This window comes from Drosophila elegans, unplaced genomic scaffold (genome assembly GCF_018152505.1).
Source record: "Drosophila elegans isolate 14027-0461.03 unplaced genomic scaffold, ASM1815250v1 contig_814, whole genome shotgun sequence".
Lineage (NCBI taxonomy): Eukaryota > Metazoa > Arthropoda > Insecta > Diptera > Drosophilidae > Drosophila > Drosophila elegans.
The window spans coordinates 18,374,575-18,396,037 of NW_024546167.1; the positions used below are offsets into that span (position 1 = coordinate 18,374,575).

At 38.4% G+C, this 21,463-nt stretch overlaps 5 protein-coding genes across 9 annotated transcripts; all 5 read left to right on the forward strand.

Annotated features, from left to right (window-relative positions):
• The first annotated feature begins 2,156 nt into the window (after positions 1 to 2,156).
• Positions 2,157 to 3,105, forward strand: LOC108147879 (neudesin). The gene is made up of 2 exons (XM_017274637.2): positions 2,157 to 2,310; positions 2,371 to 3,105. Exons 1-2 carry the CDS (start codon positions 2,280 to 2,282, stop codon positions 2,934 to 2,936), a joined length of 597 nt encoding a protein of 198 aa, XP_017130126.1. The 5' UTR covers positions 2,157 to 2,279; the 3' UTR covers positions 2,937 to 3,105.
• Positions 3,106 to 9,478: 6,373 nt separating this feature from the next.
• Positions 9,479 to 11,973, forward strand: LOC108148045. 2 transcript variants are annotated; one of them, XM_017274892.2, is made up of 6 exons: positions 9,479 to 9,795; positions 9,852 to 10,115; positions 10,181 to 10,896; positions 11,063 to 11,315; positions 11,370 to 11,434; positions 11,505 to 11,973. In XM_017274892.2, the coding sequence occupies exons 1-6, from the start codon at positions 9,631 to 9,633 to the stop codon at positions 11,806 to 11,808; spliced, it is 1,767 nt and encodes a 588-aa protein (XP_017130381.1). In that variant the 5' UTR covers positions 9,479 to 9,630; the 3' UTR covers positions 11,809 to 11,973. The 2 variants fall into 2 exon arrangements, with proteins under 2 accessions (XP_017130381.1, XP_017130380.1); XM_017274891.2 differs by having other exon boundaries at positions 9,481 to 9,795; positions 11,063 to 11,434.
• Positions 11,974 to 12,084: 111 nt separating this feature from the next.
• Positions 12,085 to 14,556, forward strand: LOC108148044. Of its 2 annotated transcripts, none has more exons than XM_017274890.1 (5): positions 12,085 to 12,393; positions 12,451 to 12,720; positions 12,773 to 13,505; positions 13,699 to 14,070; positions 14,141 to 14,556. In XM_017274890.1, the coding sequence occupies exons 3-5, from the start codon at positions 12,787 to 12,789 to the stop codon at positions 14,451 to 14,453; spliced, it is 1,404 nt and encodes a 467-aa protein (XP_017130379.1). In that variant the 5' UTR covers positions 12,085 to 12,393; positions 12,451 to 12,720; positions 12,773 to 12,786; the 3' UTR covers positions 14,454 to 14,556. The 2 variants fall into 2 exon arrangements, with proteins under 2 accessions (XP_017130379.1, XP_017130378.1); XM_017274889.1 differs by having other exon boundaries at positions 12,787 to 13,505.
• A 346-nt stretch (positions 14,557 to 14,902) lies between these two features.
• LOC108147772 lies at positions 14,903 to 17,136 on the forward strand. 3 transcript variants are annotated; one of them, XM_041710448.1, is made up of 6 exons: positions 14,903 to 15,130; positions 15,183 to 15,461; positions 15,529 to 16,247; positions 16,354 to 16,606; positions 16,661 to 16,725; positions 16,796 to 17,136. In XM_041710448.1, the coding sequence occupies exons 1-6, from the start codon at positions 14,972 to 14,974 to the stop codon at positions 17,103 to 17,105; spliced, it is 1,785 nt and encodes a 594-aa protein (XP_041566382.1). In that variant the 5' UTR covers positions 14,903 to 14,971; the 3' UTR covers positions 17,106 to 17,136. The 3 variants fall into 3 exon arrangements, with proteins under 3 accessions (XP_041566382.1, XP_017129991.1, XP_041566383.1); XM_017274502.2 differs by having other exon boundaries at positions 16,354 to 16,725; XM_041710449.1 differs by having other exon boundaries at positions 15,041 to 15,130; positions 15,188 to 15,461; positions 16,354 to 16,725.
• A 1,481-nt stretch (positions 17,137 to 18,617) lies between these two features.
• LOC108147851 lies at positions 18,618 to 20,768 on the forward strand. The gene has a single exon (XM_017274608.2). It carries the CDS (start codon positions 18,691 to 18,693, stop codon positions 20,713 to 20,715), a length of 2,025 nt encoding a protein of 674 aa, XP_017130097.1. The 5' UTR covers positions 18,618 to 18,690; the 3' UTR covers positions 20,716 to 20,768.
• Positions 20,769 to 21,463: the final 695 nt, after the last annotated feature.

Below are 21,463 nucleotides of genomic sequence, written 5' to 3' on the forward strand. Positions count from 1 at the left end.
CTGGCAATTTAATCCTTTTGAAATTTGCTTTAATTAACTCGAATAATAAGCTGGATCCGCATACTCTGTGCTCCCTCTTTTTCCTTGGCAGCCTTTTTATGCTGTTTGTGGGCTTATGAGCTTTGGCACTTTGCGGTTGAAATTTGGTGATTTTTTCTTTTTGTGGCCGTCGGATTTCCGACATTTGCCAAAGCAAATTTCAACGGAGCGGGACTAATAAGCCAAACAAGAGACAGTGGAAAAGGGGCTGGCATAAAGTGAGGGGCGTAGGGTGTGGTTGGCAGACAAAGTTAATACGACACAGCTGCCCTCGCAGTTGGTGGGCAATTGAAAAGTTTATTAATAACCAGCAGAAACAGCAGTGCCAGCCATAGGAACTTTAAACAGATTTCTGCTCTCTCTCTCTCAGTTTATTTTTATTTGCATGATTTTTATTTTTAATTAAAGGAAGGCAAAGCTGTGAGCGGAAACGAGTGCGGTCTGAAGGAAATGTAATTATATTTGAACAGCATGCGAAATATGTTTTAATTTATTAAATTAAAATAAGCGAAAACAAAACCGGAAAGAAGGAAAAACGACAACAAGAACCAGCAAACCGGCAAAGGAAGCAGCCAGCCGCAAACCGAGTGCCCAAAGCAATTTGAGCCAGCGTCACACGCGGCGTATGCGTAATGTGCTCGCAACAAAATCAACGTTATGCAAATTTTAATGCGAGCATAAGGCGGAAACGAAACGGCGCTACGCTTGCCAGTTTTCTCTTGATTCCCGTTACGGCTATCGCCAGGGTATCGACTGGGTATGGTGGTACTCTGTTTTCAAATTTAACTTTTAAAGAACTAAGGATCAAGTTTTTTTTATTAATTTTCAACACACCAGTATAGTAAATCGAATTCGTTAGAAATCTTTAGGTAAGTCTGGTAGTACGCAATTCTTTACATATATACATTCTTAATTTACATGGAGAAATTAAACATAGCGTTAATAAATACATAATTAGGTGCTTTAAAGAAAGTTGGTAGCACAAAATGTACTTTATTTATTAATACCCAATTCTACATAGGTCCATTGTTTTGATTGAATTAATACATCTTTACATACTTTTATCTTATTTGCATGTTTGCTTATATAAAATATGCAAGGAAACACCTTTATAAAAAACATTGCCTACTTTTTAGGGCACGACGAACAAAAGAAATGCTGAATATATTTATGATTACAAGCAATCTTTTATTTAAACAACTATTTCAAAAGCTCAACCAAATGCATGAGCCGCAACAAAACAAGTTCAGTTTTCCATTCAATTGAACAATCCCAGGGTATCACTTAAATCCGACCCAAATCAGCACAGAACTCCTTCGTCCTTACTCCTTCCACTCGCCCTGCAGTTGTACTTGTATTTACATATGCGTTCGTATGTATATTTGCCAGAGTACTTTTCTGACGCGAAATTACACTTTGTTGGCAACCAGCACACAACACACTTACACACACGCAGTGCAAAAAATTGTAATGAGCTTATTAAGTCATATTAAAGTCCAAGTACAACCAATTTGATAGAAACAGCAACTGACAGCAGACTGGCGACACACACACATGAAAATGTTTTTGTTCGCCATTTTTTACGATAGCATTTGGCATTAATGTTAATAACAAATGGCGCGGACGAAAACTCTATATGAATGTGTTACATTCAGAGAAAAAACTTAGAATTAAAGTTATACCTAAAATAAAAAATATCAAAACTAAAACAAAAGAATATTATGACTTTTTACGCCAATTCTAATATTTCAAATACAAAATTTTTGGCTGAGTAATAAAATTATGTTGTATAAAAAAAAAATTTTGTTTAAGACTAAGTCTACAAATATTTTTCGGGCATGATAACACAACAAAACAAAGTTGACAAAATAAATAAATTAATGGATTTGAATATAATAATAAGCGTTTTCGTAGACATTTTTATTATTTGAGTAGATAAGGTTTTATTTTACCTTTTTACTTTTTTTTTAGATAATTTGCATTCGTTTTTTTCAGTGCATGTAATTTATATGAATGATGTAAATGAGCTTGGCAGCAGGTGGCTTATCATTTTTATTCGCTCCGCACTGCGGTAAATTGTTCTTAACTCGGCTTAATTGAGTATGATCAAATTGCTGGTGAGTTTGCACTCAAATTCGTTTTGATAGAAATTTTTAAAAAACAAAATGCTGTGGAAGTAAACTAAATAAGCAGAATTGACTAATGTTTTTATAAACAAAAAAAAGGTGTTAATGTAAAAAATGCAGCTATTGGGTCAAATGTTTGCAACAAGTGAGTTAAATTATTGAAACAATTATATTATTTGTAAAAATCAATAACCAACTCTAATAGAAATAAGTCCCAATTTGGAGACTGCTTCAAGACTGCTGAGGAGTCCTTTGGGTCAGGCGGTAATTTCTTTTTTGCTGGGCTATTTTGCCACCACAAAATTGTCACAGATTTATGGCAAGATTAAGGAAGATGCAGAAAAATCGGGGGAGAATACGGAATTAGACCCAGAGGATGACAGTGAGCTCTTGCCCAAAGGCAATGAGGTTGTTCTACTAAGTGTTAGGCAACTAACTGCTTTTGATGGCTCGAGCACCGATCAACCTATTTACACCGCCTTGAATGGCCTGATATATGATCTCAGTCCTGGGCGTGAAAAGTTCCACAACCATGGACCGTACTCCTTATTAGCCGGTTGCAATGCCAATAGGGTCCTGAATATTGCCTGCAGTTCAATGGGCGTCTGCGCCGATGATGTAATAAATCGTTGGGAGCAGAGCCTCAAGGCTGAATTCAATATAGTGGGCTATCTGATTGATGAGGATATGGAGAATAATGCTGGGCTTCTGGAAAGCGATGCGGAGTCTACAATTTTGGATGAAACGGAGCAGTCTGATGGCATTTTATAAGACTTGAATGTCCCTTTAATTTAGTTTGGCAATAAAATATAATTTGATTATTTTTCTACTAAACTAAACGAGAGGGATGTTCAAAGCGTTAAGTAAAAATGCTCAAAACAAATTATTTGTGTTAAGAATTCTAAAATAACAAAAGAAAATATATACTGACATAAAAACAGTTATTTATTTATTCTTTTAAATAAATTCTTACTTTCAACTTACGAAAATTTGTATGAGATTAATTTTATATTGGAATTCTTATTTCGTAAGTTTTTACAGTAAAGTGACTATGGCAGTTCTAATTTTAAATAATCAAATTATTTCCAAAATACAAACTTTGTTATTTAACTTCCATTTTTTTATTTATTTTTTTTTAAGAATTCTTTTAATATTAAGAAATATCAAATAAAAAATTTATACAAATTGAAATTTTATTTTATTTCACTAGTAAACCAATTTTGGCGCAATAAAATATTTTTCTAAAGGTTTTAGGTTACCTTACAAATAGTTGACTATTTCCTTTTAGAAATTGCCTTTGGTTGAGATTAAATTAATTTTCCCCGCCCTTCATTTTGCCATTTGACCGAGCCCTTGGCATTTGGAAAGTCGAAAAGTTTTTTCCGGCTTTGTCTTCCACTTTTTTTTTGTCCGGCGCTTTGACAGGAAAATATCGACAACGGCAAATGTCGATAACAACAAATTGTTAGTCGTGTTTTTCCTCTCTTTTTTTTATCCTTGGCACTTTTGGCCCATCAAGCTGTTGACTTTGTCAAGTTATCGCCGAATTTTCAGGGCTTCGGGTGATTCGCTTTTCCCATTGTGTTGGTATGTGTGTGTGGGAAAAACTTTGTGCCAAACACGCAATTGACTGAAATTGAATTGAAAGCTGCAAGCTGAAAACCAAGAAGTGACAAAGAGAAGGGAAAAAGTCAGAGAATGCCGTCAGGTGCTACACAGCTAATAAAATCAAAATTACTTTTCGCCAGCGCAAAAGTTTTGCAGTCGACGTGCTTAAGGAATTTAAAAAAGTTGTCCAAAAATTGTTAAGCACACACTTCAAATTCAGTCAAATGTGCAAAAGGACAACACACACACACTCACACTTCCAAGGACCAAGAACAACATTTGCTGAAGTGTTATTTGAAGTGTCGAATTTGATCAAGCGCAAAGGTGACAAAAGGGCTCAAAAGTTAACAACAACAAGGGGCCAAGAATAACATGGAGAAAGAGGTCCTTAAAATGCTGAAAAAGGGAAAAAGGAGTGCTAAGCTAAGATTGAAAGAATTTGGGACAATGTCCTGGAGTGGAACATTTGCATAAATTACCAAAATTTATTGACTACTTTGCACATTTTTATTGAGAGCACTAACCTATAATCACAGATTACTTTAGACAATTTTTTTTTTGGGCCAGTGAAATGAAAATTTTTCAAAATACCATTGCTACCAAAATAATTATTTCAGTATTAAGTAGCTCATTTAAATTATCATACAATGTTAATGTGCTGTTGCGATGGTTTTTCCATTATTCATGACCCTTCTGCGCCTGCTTACATTTAAAGGTAATTAGTCATTCAGCTTTTTAATGACAAGATAAATTACTATCCATGTATATTGATATTATTATTTAAATGGATACTTTAAAATTTCCTGCATATATTTTTTGTATTTTATTCTGTAAAGAAATATTTCCAGCAACCTCTTTTTTAGTTTTTTCTTAATATGGTATTCTCATAATTTGTGCATTGTCCATTACCCGTTGGCCACGCCCCACGACTTTGTCATTTATGGCTTCCCTTATTACTTTTGCCAAACTCAAAATTTATTACCATCTGGTTGTCATGTGCAAACGATGCTTAAACCCCCATTTTCCCCGCCCTCCACTGTCGCTCATTCATTTTAATGTTTTACGTGACCCATGCGAAATCGAATCGAATGACTCATTAAATGCAGAATAGACCAAAACAGGTGGCTTTTGGCCATAAGAGATGTGCTCGAGGTGAAAGGCAATTAACCATAAGGGCTTATGCCATGGAACGTGCCTAATTGCCAGAAAACACTACTCGGATTCGGGTTTTTGGTATTTACTCAGGCAAAATGGAAAGGGGGGTGTGATTGTGGCAAACAATTAGTTTTCCAATTACGAAACTAAAATGTTTGCAAACAACACAAATTAAATTCGCTTCAATTGCATTGTGGCATTCTGGCCCAAAGGAATGAATCCCATTTCTTTCTGGCAAGCAAAGTTTACTTTGCTCTTTGCCATTCGGTGCTGCTTGCAGGAGAGTTAATTTAATTAGTTTTCATTTATCTAAAGTACACGCTTCATTACATAATTTAACAATTCATTAGATTGAGCCGGGTGCCGTGGTGGTAATTGAAAAGCGCGTCACGCTCTAGTCCCTCGATTTTCCCCGGAATTTCCACACCACCCACCCATCGAGTCCTTGCATATCAGAGTCCTGCTCCTCATTTCGCAGTCTGGTTTTTATGTTCACTTTGTTATTATTGCCGCCAGACAATTGCTAATGGTCGCTGTAATTATCATTAAATGGTCCGCTTTCTTTTTAATTCTTTCGCCATTTCTTCCTCCATCCTCCATGCACCTACCAATCTTTTCTATTTTTTTCCCCATGGAAACAATGGCAGTGGTTCAACAGCTGCTGGCAACATTTTAATGCGTTTGTAAAAGGATTAAGCTGCACTTGGCTCTTTAATTTGATTGCATTCGTGAGTGATTCGGTATCCGTGAACAATTGTTAAGTGATTAAAAGGAATTTTAAATAGTATACACCTTATTAAGATTGCAATATTATTCTTTGCAGTAGGACATATTTCAGTAACTTCAATTGCAATAACTTTGCTTTCTTTTAATGTTAAAACACAGCAAAATAAAAATTAATTTGAACAATGAATATTACAACACATTATATTATATTACATTATAAAAATTTATATTTATATGTTGTATTACATCATTTCAATATGTCTTGTGGCAATACTTTGTTTTATTTATATGTAAAAACCTGCAATTTAAAAATCAATTCAATAAATAAATCAATATTTATTATAATCCATCATATACATTATATTTCTTAAATTTATTAAATTTACCCCTCTATCGGGACATAACATGGAAACTTCTGTTATTTGTCTGCAGGATACACGAATAAAACTCAAGCAAACACCACTTATAAGTGCTACACATATTTTTCCCACATTTCACTTTACGCAACCACATTTTCCAGATTTTCTCATATTTTCCGTAGCAAGAGGCTTAAATTTGGCAACGAGCATTGCGACAAGTCAAATGTCAAGCAACCATTTTGGCAATAATTTTTTTTTTTGGTTTTTCGAAGGGAGGCGGTGTGTGGAAACATTTTGATGTATTTTCTGGGGCCAAAATTTGATTTACAAATGGCATAGGGATGGCCCAGAAATGGAGTCCGATGGCTTTTTGGAAATCATAAATCCATGTTGCCCAGAACGACACAAAACAAGGCGAAACTAAACGAAACGAAACGAATGCTGAACCAGTTTTATCTCATATATCAAGCTTAATTGCAATTCAGGGCTGGAGGAGTGGGGCCATGCAATTTGTGAGCTAAAGAGTTGACCTAAAGGCATTGTGCCGGCGATGTCTAGACTGCGAAGCCTTGGGCTCGGGAGTTCGCAAATAAATTTCAGGCAAAACTCCCCGACTAGGCCCATTAAAAGTGGCCACAGACTGGCTGTCTCGGGTGCGTTATGCGAGTACTTTATATTCAAAAGTGTGTAATTTGCAAAAATGTCGGCTCAAGCTCCGCTGGCATCGCCCCCCAGCGACACCCCAAAGCCAAGCGCCAGCTGTGCTCGTCACATTAACCTGATGCCACCGGGGAAATGGGGAAATGAGAAAAAGGGGAAGTCGGAGAGAAGGGAAAAGGGCGGAAAATGCTGGCCAAGTGCGCATCGCAATACCCTTGGAGAAATGTTATAAAGGCTAAGCTCAAGTTTTAAAAATCACATTAAGCCAGAATTCTTAAATTTATATCAGGTATTGGCTACTTCAAGTTGTTTCAAATTTCAAATGGTTTTTATAAGTTCAAATATTTGTTTTTAATAACTCAATTAATTGATTAGTCTATAAAAAAAATTTAGAATATGTAAGCTGTTTGTATTTTTAATAGTAAAATATTTTATTTATAAAACTACTTTGAGTTCTTTTCATATGTCATTTGTTGATGAGTACCAACATTTTTTTTAAAAACTCATTGAAAATTATTTAAATTTCCTAAATATATTTAACGAACACATAAATACAATATATTTTTCCTATTTTTAACAGTGAAGGGGTTACACAGAAAGAGTTTATGTCGTTATTATTTTTTCAGTGTACTTTCTGGATGCCTTAGGCAGGCGGCTTTTTGTAGGTCGCCGACGACGTCCTCGTCGCTGAAACGTTGTTTCTGGTGTTGTTGTTGTCGCCAGGTCGCGGTTAATTATGTTTTTTGTATGTCCTTACGCATACCAAGAGCCAAAGGACGACGTCTTTTCTATGCGCCAGTATGTGTGTGATGCGTGTGTGTGATTATCGTCTCGGATTTAATGCGCACTTTGATGTGAAACATTGCTAATTTGGCTTTTTATGTTCTTGTAGTCGCTGCTCAGTGTCTCTCACACTCGCATCTGATTGCTGTTGTTTTTGCCCCGGCTTGTGGTTATTACTTCAGTTGCCGCCAATGGGCGTGCCCCGTTTTTTTGCCATGTTTAAAGCCGCATTAATGCCTGGTGACATTTTTAAGTCATAGCTTTGGTGTCAATACTGAGTACAAAAAACCTAAAAAAGACCCTTGATTTATTCAAGATTGCCACCAGGATGGTTGAAAAATATAAAGAAAATGTTCCTCTATAGATGTTTAAGTTTCTTTTAGGTATTTATATGAAAAAATATTTAATTTACGAACTATATATCACATCAATTAGTTTTGTATCTATTGATAATATTTAATATTTATATTCGTATTTTTCTTTTGCTATTGCTGAAATAATAATAAAAATTTCATCTTTTCGTTTGAAGAACAAATTTTAACCTTTAAAGTCTTAAAATGATTTATGATTACAGCTTATCCCGTACTTAATTTATCAATTTACTTCAATTTCCTGCCTGCTCAAGATTATTTCACCTTAAAGACAGCTCTCATCCATTGAACTCTAACGGAGACTCTAAGTTGGCGTTGTTTCAATTAATCCTCCTTGGGAAAAAGCGTTCTCGGCTTACAACGTCAGTCTGGGTTTTTTGCACCAGGGCAATTTGTGAATTGTGAAAATTGATTTATGGCATTTTCGCACAGGCATCTCACATTTCACTCGCCACTTTTCACTTTGCTGCCGATGACAGCCGACGCATAACGGCCAACAAAAACCAAAGTCAGAAGGGGAAAAACCAAATAAGTGAGATTGGGGAAAAAAGCGGCAAGCTAAAACAAATGGCAGACATAAATCCATCATCATCAACATTATCGTGATGGCCAAGAAGCAGCGAAGCGTTTGAACAAATTGACTGCAAGCAATTTGGGCGAAGAAAGTGCAGAAAAAATAAGGAGCATAATTTAGACAAATATTGCTCATACGCAGTGGGGCTCATTAGGGATCAGTTCGGATACTTAATTTAAATAAATCGACTATCAGTCAAAACATTAACCAGTTCGTTTCGCACTTCCCAGACATAAATTCAAATCAACTTAATAAAGTGCTTTATCAATTGCCATCAAGTTGCTGCCATAAAATAAACTTAAAGCTTAATAACCATTCTTGCCGCTGGCAGAATTAAATAAAACAATATTATACGTAACATAAGTCATGGCTGGAATCTCCTCAAATGACGATTAAATATTCCCCCTCGGTAAAGTAAAGATAAATTTGTTTTAGCTCAAAGTTTCACCCAGAAAGTCCAGCGGAAATTCACTCGCTTTAAGTTTAGCAATAACAATAACAGGCTAAAACAAAGTCAAGCAAACAATTGACATTAACTTTCTTTCACCCTCGGGATGACATATACAAATGTTTGTTGGGTATGCAAAACTATGTTGTTCAAGTTATTTTTAGTTTTGTAGCTATTGTTTTTAACAGAGAACTTTGTTTACCAGAAACACTAAAAGTACAACTTTATTTATAAAAGACTTTTTTGTCCACTCTTCAATAAGTGTTATGCTTGATGACGAAAAAACTGATTACTAAAGCACTGTATTCAAATTAAATAATTTGTCTTTATAAAGGCCACACTGATAAGAAAATGGAACACTAATACCTGGCTAATAACTTCAAAATTTTATATAAATTATTAAGCAAAAAACAATAATATTAAATACAATTTGTTTTAAATTTAAATTCATATTTAATTTTAATGCAAATTATAAAACTTTAGTATGGTGGAAATTAAATAAAATCTTCAGATATTAAAACCAATTCTAAGAATAGACAAATAAAAATTTCTTTTCATTTTAAAATAACTAATAACCGCAATGATGATTTACTACTTTTTTTTACCAGGGTAATAGTCAAATTTGGCAGATAAGAGTGGTGATTAATAATCAAACAGACGCTGTTCATTAAATTCAAAGCATCGGAACAGACAAGAAGCTGCCCTCTAATCAGCAAAACTAAAAAACAACTATTTGGAGGTAAACATTGTTCTCATTTCTAATAGTTTACCAGAATCAGCCATGAAATGCGGACTGTTTTTGCTTTTGGCTTCGGTGATTGCCTTTCAAAATCTCGCGGTTACAAATGCCAACCCAAATAGTCTGCCAGAGGAAGTAAAGACAAATCCATATTTAAAAGAAATCTATAATCAAGTTGAAAGGGTTGGGCGACTGCAATGGTTCAAGGTAAATCCGCGTTGTGTAAATTCTTTTCTCTGCTCTAATATTCTTTAATACTTCAGGTGGACCGATTTTTAGTTACCGATTACTTAAGCAAAAATGGCGGAGACCAATTGTTAAACATCAAACAAAAAATTAGTTGGATCTCAATGCAATACGACATTGCAATGAATATGGCAAGGGACTTTAATAACTACGACCTACAGTATTTTGCTAATATCCACGTTACGAAGCGAAATTATGGTAATCTTAAGGTTATGGACGAGCTTCACCTCAAACTGTTCGGAAATGAGGATTTGATTGGTAAACTGGCCAGCGGCAACCAGGTATTAGTTATATTAAATTGTATTTGCATACAAAATTAATTTATTATTATTTAATTTTATTTAAGCTGTTACAAGAGTATACTTGCCGATTGCAACAATCTCCCCAGCAATTTCTTTACTCGCTGTATGTGGACTACATCCACATCGAACTGAAAGCCCATTTGTTGATGGAATGGTCCTGGATGTTTCTCAGGAAGTTTGGACAGGGAGGATCCATCGAGGATGAAAGCAGATTCCGAAGAGCCTACAAGCGAAGGACGCCGAGCACTCTTCCCAGGATCATGGACCTGATGAGCCGAGCAGATCGATCCGTGTGGAGTTGCGATTCAAGGGAGCACTACACTTATACGGAGGTCACCCGACTGCTGCAGGGTTACATAGCGAACGAGGTGGACTTGAGCCCATATGGAACCTGCTGGAGTGACTGCGCCCACTACAAATCCATCAAGTCTGAAGGCGGCTTTGACGATAACCTAAACTTCGAGCAGCCAAAATGCTCTGGTCGAGTGTACGACTGTAGATCTGTCGAGTCCAACATGAAGGTTTGTTCGGCGGAGTACTTCTCCAACAGGCGTTACCAGTTCATCCAGTACGAAAGTGGAAAAGTGCACGGCAAAGGAGGCAGTTGCAGCACGAGGTTTCACAATGCAAACAGCTGGAATCGATGGGTTTTCTGGAAATGCAGCTACTGCCTTTGCTTGTGCGATGAGAAAGATCAGGGAACTCAGTCGGATCGCTATTTCAACCTGAGACCTGTCATCGCTGATGTGGAGAGAAACAGGTGAGAGTAACCAAATGGTTCAAAGGTTATGGTGCCAAGTAAGAACCTTATAAAAGCCTTTAAAACCACCCATACAGAGGTATCGAAAATAGGATTTTTCGTTCTTTCTTAAGTCATTTAATAATATTGCATTACATATAAAATTAACTTAAGCCTCATCTTACAGGGTCGTGACGGGCGTTCGATTTGAGAAGCTCAATCGCGTTTTCCACCTCCTGATTCAGGAGGGCGAACTCCAGCCATTTGGAGTCATCAATGAGACCACCCTGCAGTGGAAACCCGTGGATGGGTACAGCATAACCGACAAGGATGTGCAAGAGGGCGTCGACTTTCACATGCTGACCTACGAGAAGCGATCCGTAGATCTAGATGAACTAAAATCAGAAAACAACTCCATGGTTACTGGACTGCGGTTCAAGGTGAGAGGAACCCATCTTCATCTCGAGGCTCAATTCAGCAGAGTTGACTTTCAGAGCGGTTTGCTCATCGCGCCGAAAACAACAAGCTACTGGGTGTCTGGGAGCAACGATCAACCCAGGTGATTTTCTACTTATACTCGAGACTTTAGCTCAGGATTTAAACTTTCACCCATTTGTTTATTTTTACAGGCATAAACTGTCCCCCAAAGACGCCGAATTGTCCACACGATCCCCCGTTCCATCGAAACCTTTGCCAAGTGAAAACCACTTTATCGAATTCACCAATTCGGGTTTTGAGCAGGATGTTGGCCAATCCACGGTGCCATTCATCGACATTCAGGACGTCTTTTCGTTTCCGGCGGTACCTCTATCCGGTATTGGCTTATATTATAAGGGACAAGATGGCTTTGGTGGCTTCCTGGCCCCCAAGTTAATCACCTATGACTTCACGCCCCATGTCCAGCTGCCCTCTTGGGAATCTATGCAGACGTAATTGCATTTAAAAGATGTTTTGTTATTCCTTATTCCAATGCAACAGTCAAATATGTTGCAATAGACATAGCATTTCCAGCATTTCTTTGCAAACTAAAGTTTTGTATACCCTTGCAGCTATAATTATTTTAAAAATGTTTCTAATATAATAATATATTATTAAATCGTACCATATAACTTATAAACTATCTGAAAGGAAAAAAAAACACTTTTGAGAAAGTTTCATTCAGATTTTCAGACGTCTTATACTCATTATCAATTGCGCCACAAAAAGATCAGAAGGCGAATTTAGTAGATAAGCGTCTCAATTGATAATCGAGCAGACGTTGTTCATTGAATGTACAGAATCGGAACAAACAAGAAGCAATACTAAAATATTTTAATCTGTGATTCGAAAACTTGGTACTAACTGTGTATAGCTACAGAATCAGCCATGAAAAGCGTACTTCTTTTGCTTTTGGCCCCTATAATCGTCCTCCAAGATTTCGCGACTGCCAATGAGCTGACACGGGAAGAGAAAACGAGTCTGTACTTGAAAGAAATCTATAGGCAAGTTGAGAAGCTTGAGCGATTTAACAGGACAAAGGTAAGTTCTTATTATGCTCATTTTGATTCACTTGCCTTACATTCTTTAGCACCTAAGCACAGACATGCCGCTGCTTTTACCATTGGCTCAGACGGCCAGTTAAATAGGGGTATTCCAGTCGCAAATCAACTGCTTAGAATCAATAATAAAATAAAAAAGCTTTCCAATAATTTCGACCGTTTGAGAAGATTCACAATGGAGGGCTTTGAAAATTATTCGCTAGTAAGCTTAGCTGAGGAACAGGTTGAGAAACAACCCTTGGAAGTGCTTCACCTTAAGCTGTTCGGAAGTGAGGACCTCATTGGTCAACTGGCCAGCGGCAACCAGGTAATAAATACATTATTCCGATTTCAAATATAAAATTAAATATTTCTAATAGCCTTACTTCTATAGATGTTTAAAGACCTTACCTGCCGAACGCCGCAATCGCCTCAGCAATATCTTTTCTCGCTGTACACGCAGTATGTCCTTCTCGAGCTGAAAGCCCACGCCTTAATAGAGTGGTCCTGGTTGTTGCTCATGAACTTCGGACTGTGTGAGTCCGTCGAGGAGAAGAACAGAACTCGAGGAGCCTACAAGCGAAGGACTCCGAGCACTCTGTCCAAAATCAAGGAACTGATGAGCCAAGCAGATCCCACCGTTTGGCGCTGTGATCCAACAAAGCACGAAGTTGGGGTCACCTACGAGGAGGTCACCCGTCTGCTGCAGGGTTACATTGAGAACGAGGTGGACTTAAACAGTGATGGATCCTGTGGTCGGGACTGCTCCTACTACAAATCCACAAAATCTGAGGGCTGTTTTGACAATAAGTTCTGCTCCGAGCAGCCAAAATGCTCCGGTGGAGTTTACGATTGCCGTTTTGTGGAGTCCGACATGAAGGTTTGTCAGGCGGCAAAGAACTCCAGCAGGCGGTACGAGTTCATCCAGTATGAAAGTGGACTTGTCCACGGAAAAGAAGGCAGTTGCAACAAGAGGTTGCACAATGCAAACAGCTGGAATCGGTGGATTATCCAGGAATGCAGCTACTGCCTTTGCCTGTGCGATGATCAGGGAATTCACTCTGATCGATATTTTAACTTGAGACCAGTGTTCGCCGATGTTGATAGAAACAGGTGAGATGATACGCATTAATGATTAGAATGGTGGAGGAATGATCATTTGATTCGTATAAAATGAAAACCTAAAAATTGTAATCTTAATTATCTACCGCCTAAATAAAATGTAACCATTACTTTTTGCAATAATATTGCAATAATAATTAAATAATAATTTAATAATAATTAAAATTCAAACGTCATCTTACAGAGTCGTGACGGGCCTTCGTTTTGTGAAGAGAAATCGCGTTTTTCACCTGCAAATTCAAGAGGGCGAACTCCTTCCACTTGGGGTCATCAATGAGTCCACTCTTCAGTGGAAACCTGTGGATGAGTACAGCGTAACCGACAAGGATGTGCAAGAGGGCATCGACTTTCACAGGCTGACCTACGAGAAGCGATCCGTAGATCTGGATGAGCTGAAGGCGGATGACAACTCCGTGGTTACTGGACTGCGGTTCAAAGTAAGAGGAACTCATCTTCAACTGGAGGCTCAATTCAGTAGAGTTGACTTCCAGAGCGGTTTGCTCATCGACCCGAAAACAAAGTCCTACTGGAGGTCCGCTTGCAACGATCAACAAAGGTTATTTTCTGTTAATCTCTTCGACAATTTATAATATTTAATTTGCTTATAATTTATTTATTCATTTCAGGAATAAGCTACCTTTGAAGGACGCCCAAGTGTCCACACGATCCTCCACTGCATCGATACCTTACTCAAGCGACAACCACTTTATTGAATTTACTAATACCGGATTTGAGCAGGATGCTGGCCAATCCACGGTGCCATTCATCGACATGCAGGACGTGGTTTCGGAGCCGGCGGTACCTCTGTCCGGCATTGGCTTATATTATAAGGGACAAGATGGCTTTGGTGGTTTCCTGGCCCCGAAGTTAATCACCTATGACTTCACGCCCCATGTCCAGCTGCCCTCTTGGGAATCTATGCAACCTATAGATGAATAAAGTTTTGGCTTTCAATAAAAAGTTTCGATTTATATTAGACAGCGAAGTAGGAAGCAGCGTTGTTAAAATAAAGTATACATATTTCTTATCATCTTCAACAAAACAGCAACAGTATCAGACATAATATTAAGTTCTCCGATTCGTCCCAATCCGCCAGTCTTTCGGAAAGTTTCATACAGAATCTTTAAGAAAAAATAATGTGGTAAATATTTTTTTTTAAATATGTTTTTTTGTCTATTTTTTAAAACATTTTCTTGTTTGTTTTTGTTTATTTTTGTAAAATATTTTAAAAGCATTTTCCAATTTTTTTTTCCTGTTTTATTACTAGGCAGTGTTCAATGCTCAGCCATGGGAAATATGTTTAATAAGCTAGCAATTGGGCCACTGGAAGGTCAGAAGCTAATTTGGCAGATAAGAGCCTCAATTGATAATAGAGTCGACAACAATCAAATGCTGTTCATTGAATTCAAAGCGACCGAAAAGTTAAGATGCTAAGCTGCTAGCAGCAGCTGAACTTCATGAACTTCGAAATTATTTTGTTTCTGGCCACGCTGGTGGCCTTTCAAAATGCTCCGACTACAAATGCCAGAAAATATGAGTTGCTGGAACAGGAAGAAAAGACTAACCCCTATTTAAAGGAAATCCATAAGCAAATTGATAAGTTGGAGAAATTTAAGGTAAATAAACTATTTGTTTATGTGTTTGCTTAATGACTACAATTTACATTAGCACAGACATTCAGCTGCCTTTACAATCGGCATAGACAACTATTCGAATATCAGTATTCGAATCGTTGCTGAGATGGATGAAATCCATTCAACGATAGATAGGATTGACGATCACTACAAACAATTAAGAGATTGCGAGTCAATTAAGTTTGAAAATTACACCCTACAAAATTTGGCACATGCCCAGGTCAAACGTAAAAATCTCCAAGCCATGGAACAGCTTCACCTTAAGCTGTTTGGTAGTGAGGATATGATTGCTCAACTGGCCAGCGGCAACCAGGTAATACATCTTTATTATTTCGATACACCCTAAAAATTAATTCACACTAAATAACCTAATTTTAAAGATGTTCCAAGACTTTACTTGCCGAACACCACAATCGCCTCAGCTATTTCTATACACGTTGTATGTGCAGTATGTCCTCGCCGAGCTAAAAGCCCACGCCTTGGTAGAGTGGGCGTGGAAGATGCTCAGGATGTTCGGACAGGGGGGATCCAGCGAGGATGAAAACAGATCCCGAGGGGCCTACAAGCGAAGGACTCCGAGCACTCTGTCCAAAATCAAGGAACTGATGAGCCGAGCAGATCGCGCCATTTGGCGCTGTGATCCAAGGAAGCACGAAGTTGGGGTCACCTACGAGGAGGTCACCCGCTTGCTGCAGGGTTACATTGAGAACGAGGTGGACCTCAACACGGAGGGATCCTGCTGGAGTGACTGCGCCCACTACAAATCCACAAAATCTGAGGGCTGTTTCGACGATGAGTTCTGCCCTGAGCAGCAGAAATGCTCCGGTGAAGTGTACGATTGCCGCTTTGTGGAATCCGACATGAAGGTTTGCCAGGCGGCAAAGAACTCCAACAGGCGATACGAGTACATCCAGTATGAAAGTGGACTTGTCCATGGAAAAGGAGGTAGTTGCAACCAGAGGTTGCACAATGCAAAAAGCTGGAATTGGTGGATGTTCTGGGAATGCAGCTACTGCCTTTGCTTGTGTGATGATCAGGGAACTCACTCTGATCGCTTTTTCAACTTGAGACAAGTGACCGCCGATGTGATCAGAAATAGGTAAGACTGACAGCATCTACTATCTACGGTCTAATTACAATTAAACCTATACCTTTTGCATCAACATTGGACAATATATAATAACAATTCAAATCTAATCTTGCAGGGTCGTTACAGGCGTTCGTTTTGTGAAGCACAATCGCGTTTTCCACCTGCAGGTTCAGCAGGGCGAACTCCTGCCACTTGGAGTCATCAATCAGACCACTCTACAGTGGAAACCCGTGGATGAGTACAAGATAACCGACAAGAATGTACAAGAGGGCAGCGACTACCACATGCTGAGCTACGAGAAGCGATCCGTAGATCTGGATGAACTAAAATCAGAAAACAACTCTGTGGTTACTGGACTGCGGTTCAAGGTGAGAGGAACCCATCTTCATCTCGAGGCTCAATTCAGCAGAGTTGACTTCCAGAGCGGAATTTTAATTAAGCCCAATACCACAAGTTACTGGATTTCCGGGGGCAACGATCAACCAAGGTGATTTTCCACTATTACTCGGCAAATTGATATGAATTTTTTTTATAAATAATTTATTTATATTTTTCAGGGATAAACTGCAACTTAAGGACGCCCAATTGTCCACGAAATCCTCAGGTCCATCGACACCTTATCGAAGTAACAACCTGTTCATCGAATTTACCAACTCGGGTTTTAAGCAAGATGCTGGCCAAACCACGTTGCCATTCATCGACATTCAGGAAGTGATCTCGAATCCGGCGGTTCCTTTATCCGGAATGGGCTTATATTATAAGGGACAAAATGGCTTTGGTGGCTTTTTGGCCCCCAAGTTAATCACCTATGACTTCACGTCCTATGTACAGCTACCCACTTGGGAATCTAAGCAAACTGAAGTTTAATAAAGTTTAGACTTTCAATAAAAAGTTTTAATTTAAATTAGACAGTGAAAAGTGCAAATTTAAACACATATATTATACATATCTCCTATCATATACATATTTCTTATCAGCCTCAACGCGTATGTGCTTAAAAACATATCCTTTGCATTCTAAAGACTTATATAGGCCGAAATACTTTATAGTTTTAAACAGTTTTAAGTACACATTAATTGTAGTTTCATTTTTCTAATAATTTCAGACTTTTTTAACTTTTTAGAAGGTTTAATTTAAGTTCCCTTCTTATAACAATAGAGAACACTTTCAGAGCAGCTCATTATTCATTTGGTATCAACTCACCGAGAAAAAAGAAATGAGTGTCGCCATCAGGTCTGACTTTATTATGACCCCAGCCAGCGGAGCCAACTCCCGGAACCTTAACCCACTGCCAGAGTCCCATTCCCTTAACCGCCTAAGACTTCGGGCTGCAGTTTGGCAAAAGGCAAAGGAAAAATTCAGAAACCAAGAAGAGAACAACCATTTTTGTAGCATGCTCCACGTGGATTTTGACTGCATAAAATATGAAATTAAATTGCTAGCCAACAGAAAATGGCGCCTGGGAAAATGACAAAAATATGAGAGACAGAAAACTGCAGAATTGCCGCGAATTTCCCGCAACTTTACCCCTGTCGAAGCTCTTTTGGCACATTGTTGCGAATTCTCTTGGCGCTGCCGACTTGATGACTTGCAGCTGTCGCATTTCTTTTCAGACTTCTTCAGACTTTAGCAACTGCAGTGGAACCAAATGAAACGACTGTTGGCACCTGGTTAGCCACCAGGTGGATGTACTATACGTAAATGTGGATGTGTATGCGAGAGTTGGGATTTTATTTGACGGCAAATATTGCGGCTGCTCATGAGAAGTTCAACTAGCACACTCGAAACAAAATGGATTTGCAAAATACCTTAAGAAGAAAGCTAAATCTGTATTATGTTGGGCAAAACATGTCAAAGATATTGTAAACAATTATTTTATTTATTTAATATTTGAATCGCTATATATAGTGAAATTAAGTTTACCAAACAATAATGGCAAGTTTTTGTTAAAAAACCTTGTGCAACAATTATTTGAGATATTTGAAAAATACTTCGCAATGCTTAAATATTATGAAATTAAATTTATATAACAACAAAGTAGTGTGCAATATTTTAAATAAATCTTTACTTCATAGAGCTATCGCTTTATTAATGTTAGGCAAACAATGTCGAGCAAATTGTAAAAATACTTTTTTTAATTCTGAGAAGACAATGGCTGAATATTGTAAAAGTATATTAAAAGACCGCAAAGTACAGTCCAAATTTATAGAGAAATATCATTCCCAGATGTCAATTTTTGAATACTATAAAATAGTTTACAAAACAGAAATGCTGAGTACAATATTATTGAGGGAAGCTATTGTCGAAAAACGTTAATCGAAAAAAAATAAGAAAGAATTCCTGAGGAAAATAATTTTGAATCGCAGAAGGCTGCGTCTTTTCCTTTTCAATAATTTCTAAAATAAACAACTTTCTACCGATATTTTGTGAGCCATATTTGGTGTTGGCGAGGATGGGCGAGAAGAGCTTTCGCAAACTGGGCTTGGGCGTAATCCTGACGGCCCTGGTCCTCTATGCACTACTTTTTATGGACACCCAGATATACGAGGCAGGCGGCAAGATACATAATGCATTCTTTGTGAACACGGACGGATGTCGCATTATAGCCATGGATGTGATGAATCCAACTATAGCCAAATACACCGATTGGGAGTGGGAGGACAAGAGATTCTACCTGGAATGCAACCATCAGACTTGGTTTCGAACTGAAGTGGCCAACGGTAGGTGGTACCTGAAGTTGACCCGGGATATCGATAAGATTCTGGAGGAAAATGATCTCACACACGACTGGCAAATTGAGTGCTTTTGGTTCCGGATAAAAATTATCAAGCGATGGCATGCACAACTGAGCCATCGCACCAGGTTCCATTTGGAGTTTCCGTATGCCCTCAAAGTTCCCGAAGGCTTGAGGGAAATGCGAGTGCGGTGCATTAATACCTATACAAATAGATCTTTGAACGAGGATGCCTTTTTCTTCATACAACCACCACCTGAGAAGTTGCTGAAGAAAGCTCCTCGCACTTTAAAATACTGGAATGAGGAAAATAATTCGAGTAAGGACTCGGCTCCACCCATTTCGGTAATGATTTTGGGACTGGATTCAGTTTCGCATCTTAATTTGCTACGCCAGATGCCGAAAACTGTGCAGTATATGCGTAATAATATGTCGCAAGTGGAGTTTTGGGGCTTCAACAAGATCGGCCACAATACCTATCCAAATTTAATTGGTTTATTGACTGGCCTCAGTGCCACCGAGTCCCAGAAATATTGGCTAAAACAGAATTCTATGGATGGCTTGCCCTTGATTTGGAAGGAGTTCAAGAAGGCAGGTTACAATACCAGTTTTGCCGAGGACATGGCCATATATTCGATGTTTTATTATGGCAAGCCGGGCTTCAAGCACCCAACTACAGATCACAATTTCCAGGACTTTATGGTATCGATGTACATTTTGAGACAGAGCAGTTCGGTGGCCGATACCCATTGCGTGGGTGAAAGGACCTTCATCGATGTCCTGCTGGAGATGAACGATAGATTGCTGCCCCACAAACAGCGCTATCCGTTCTTCTCGTTTTACTGGTGGGCCAATGGATTCCATGAGTTCTTCAATTCTCCACGACTTGCGGATGGAAGATTCGAGCGATTGCTGAGGAGCCTCGATGACGCGGGAATCACCAATAACACCATCATATTGTTCATGTCGGATCATGGTTTGAGATGGGGTCGCTTTCGTAAGAGTTTTCAGGGCATGATAGAGGACAGTCAGCCCTTTTTGTCCATATTATATCCCGACTGGATGAGGAAGAAGTACCCGCTTGCCATGAGAAACCTGGCTGGCAATGCCCACAGCTTGGTAACCACCTACGATCTTCACGAGACTTTGAGACACATTCTGGATCTTAACTCCCTGAAGGATGAGCCCATCACCCAGAAGTCTGAGGAGTTGTGGAAACTCATGGGTTTGGAAACCCCCAGAGCTGTCAGTCTTTTTCTACCCATTCCGCCTTGGAGGAACTGCAATTCCTCGCACATACCCAGTGAATTCTGTCTCTGCCACAAGCAAGTTTCCGTGCCCATTAATAGCCGAGTGGTCAAGAAATCGGCCAGCATTATCATTGAATATGTCAACAAGTTGCTGGAGGAGTACGCCGTTTGCATTCCCCTGGAATTGGATTCGATAGTGAGTGCCTACTTTGCTGCTCCCCAAAGGGATAACGACTTCTACATCGAGAAGGGCCACAAGAATTCGTATCCTGAGCAGGGACCCTATTTCGACAAGCAGAGGTACGACGACAAGGACATCGTGGTGCGACTGAAGACCAAGCTGGGAAATGCCTATTTCGAGGGAATGACCCGCAGACAGGGCAGCAAACTCTCACTCATCGGAGAAGTCGTTCGAGTGGGGAACGATGGCAGCAAGGACAACGACTGCATCGAAAATCCTTTGCTAGAGCCATACTGTTACTGTGCTCTGTGAACTTTACACCTTACACTTTGCACTAAACACTAAGAAACATTAATAAATTCGTACCAGTCGTTATTCTGATACAATTTTATTAAGCTTTTGTTCTTTAAGTTATTTTCATGTTCCTTATATTTGAACATAAAACTCAGTAAACATTTCAAAAACAAAATTGTAACTCAGATTTATAGGAAACTTAGCCACAAATCTTTAAAGTTAAGTCTTTTCCGAATCGGATATCTGAGAGAAAAAATATGGAATTAATTGCGCTGGATTTAAGAAACTTTCTACAAGACCTTTTTTAAAAAATTCAAATTTCATTACATCTCTTAGAAAAATCAACACAAAATACAAGAGTCAAATTTAAATGAAGAATCTTAGAACACTAAACCACAAACCTTAGTTGGTATGCCTTTTCCTATTCGGATACCTGAGTGAAGAGTTATGCAATTAAAAGTGTTTGGCTTTGGTCGTTTTTCGACAAACATCCATTTTGGGGAAAAATTGAAAGGGGTGCCATCATCAAAATTTATAAAAAATCGACCCGAAATTAAAAGTCAACATTTAAACGCAGATTTATGGGAAACTAATCCAAAAACCTTTAGAACTAAGTCTTTTCCAAATCGGAAAAAGAAAAGTTATGGAATTAAATGTGCTGGTTTCGGTTCACTTTTCTGCAAACATTTATTTTAATTTAAATTTCATTAAATCGCTTAGAAAATCAACACATAATACAAGAGTGAAATTTAAATGCAGAATCTTC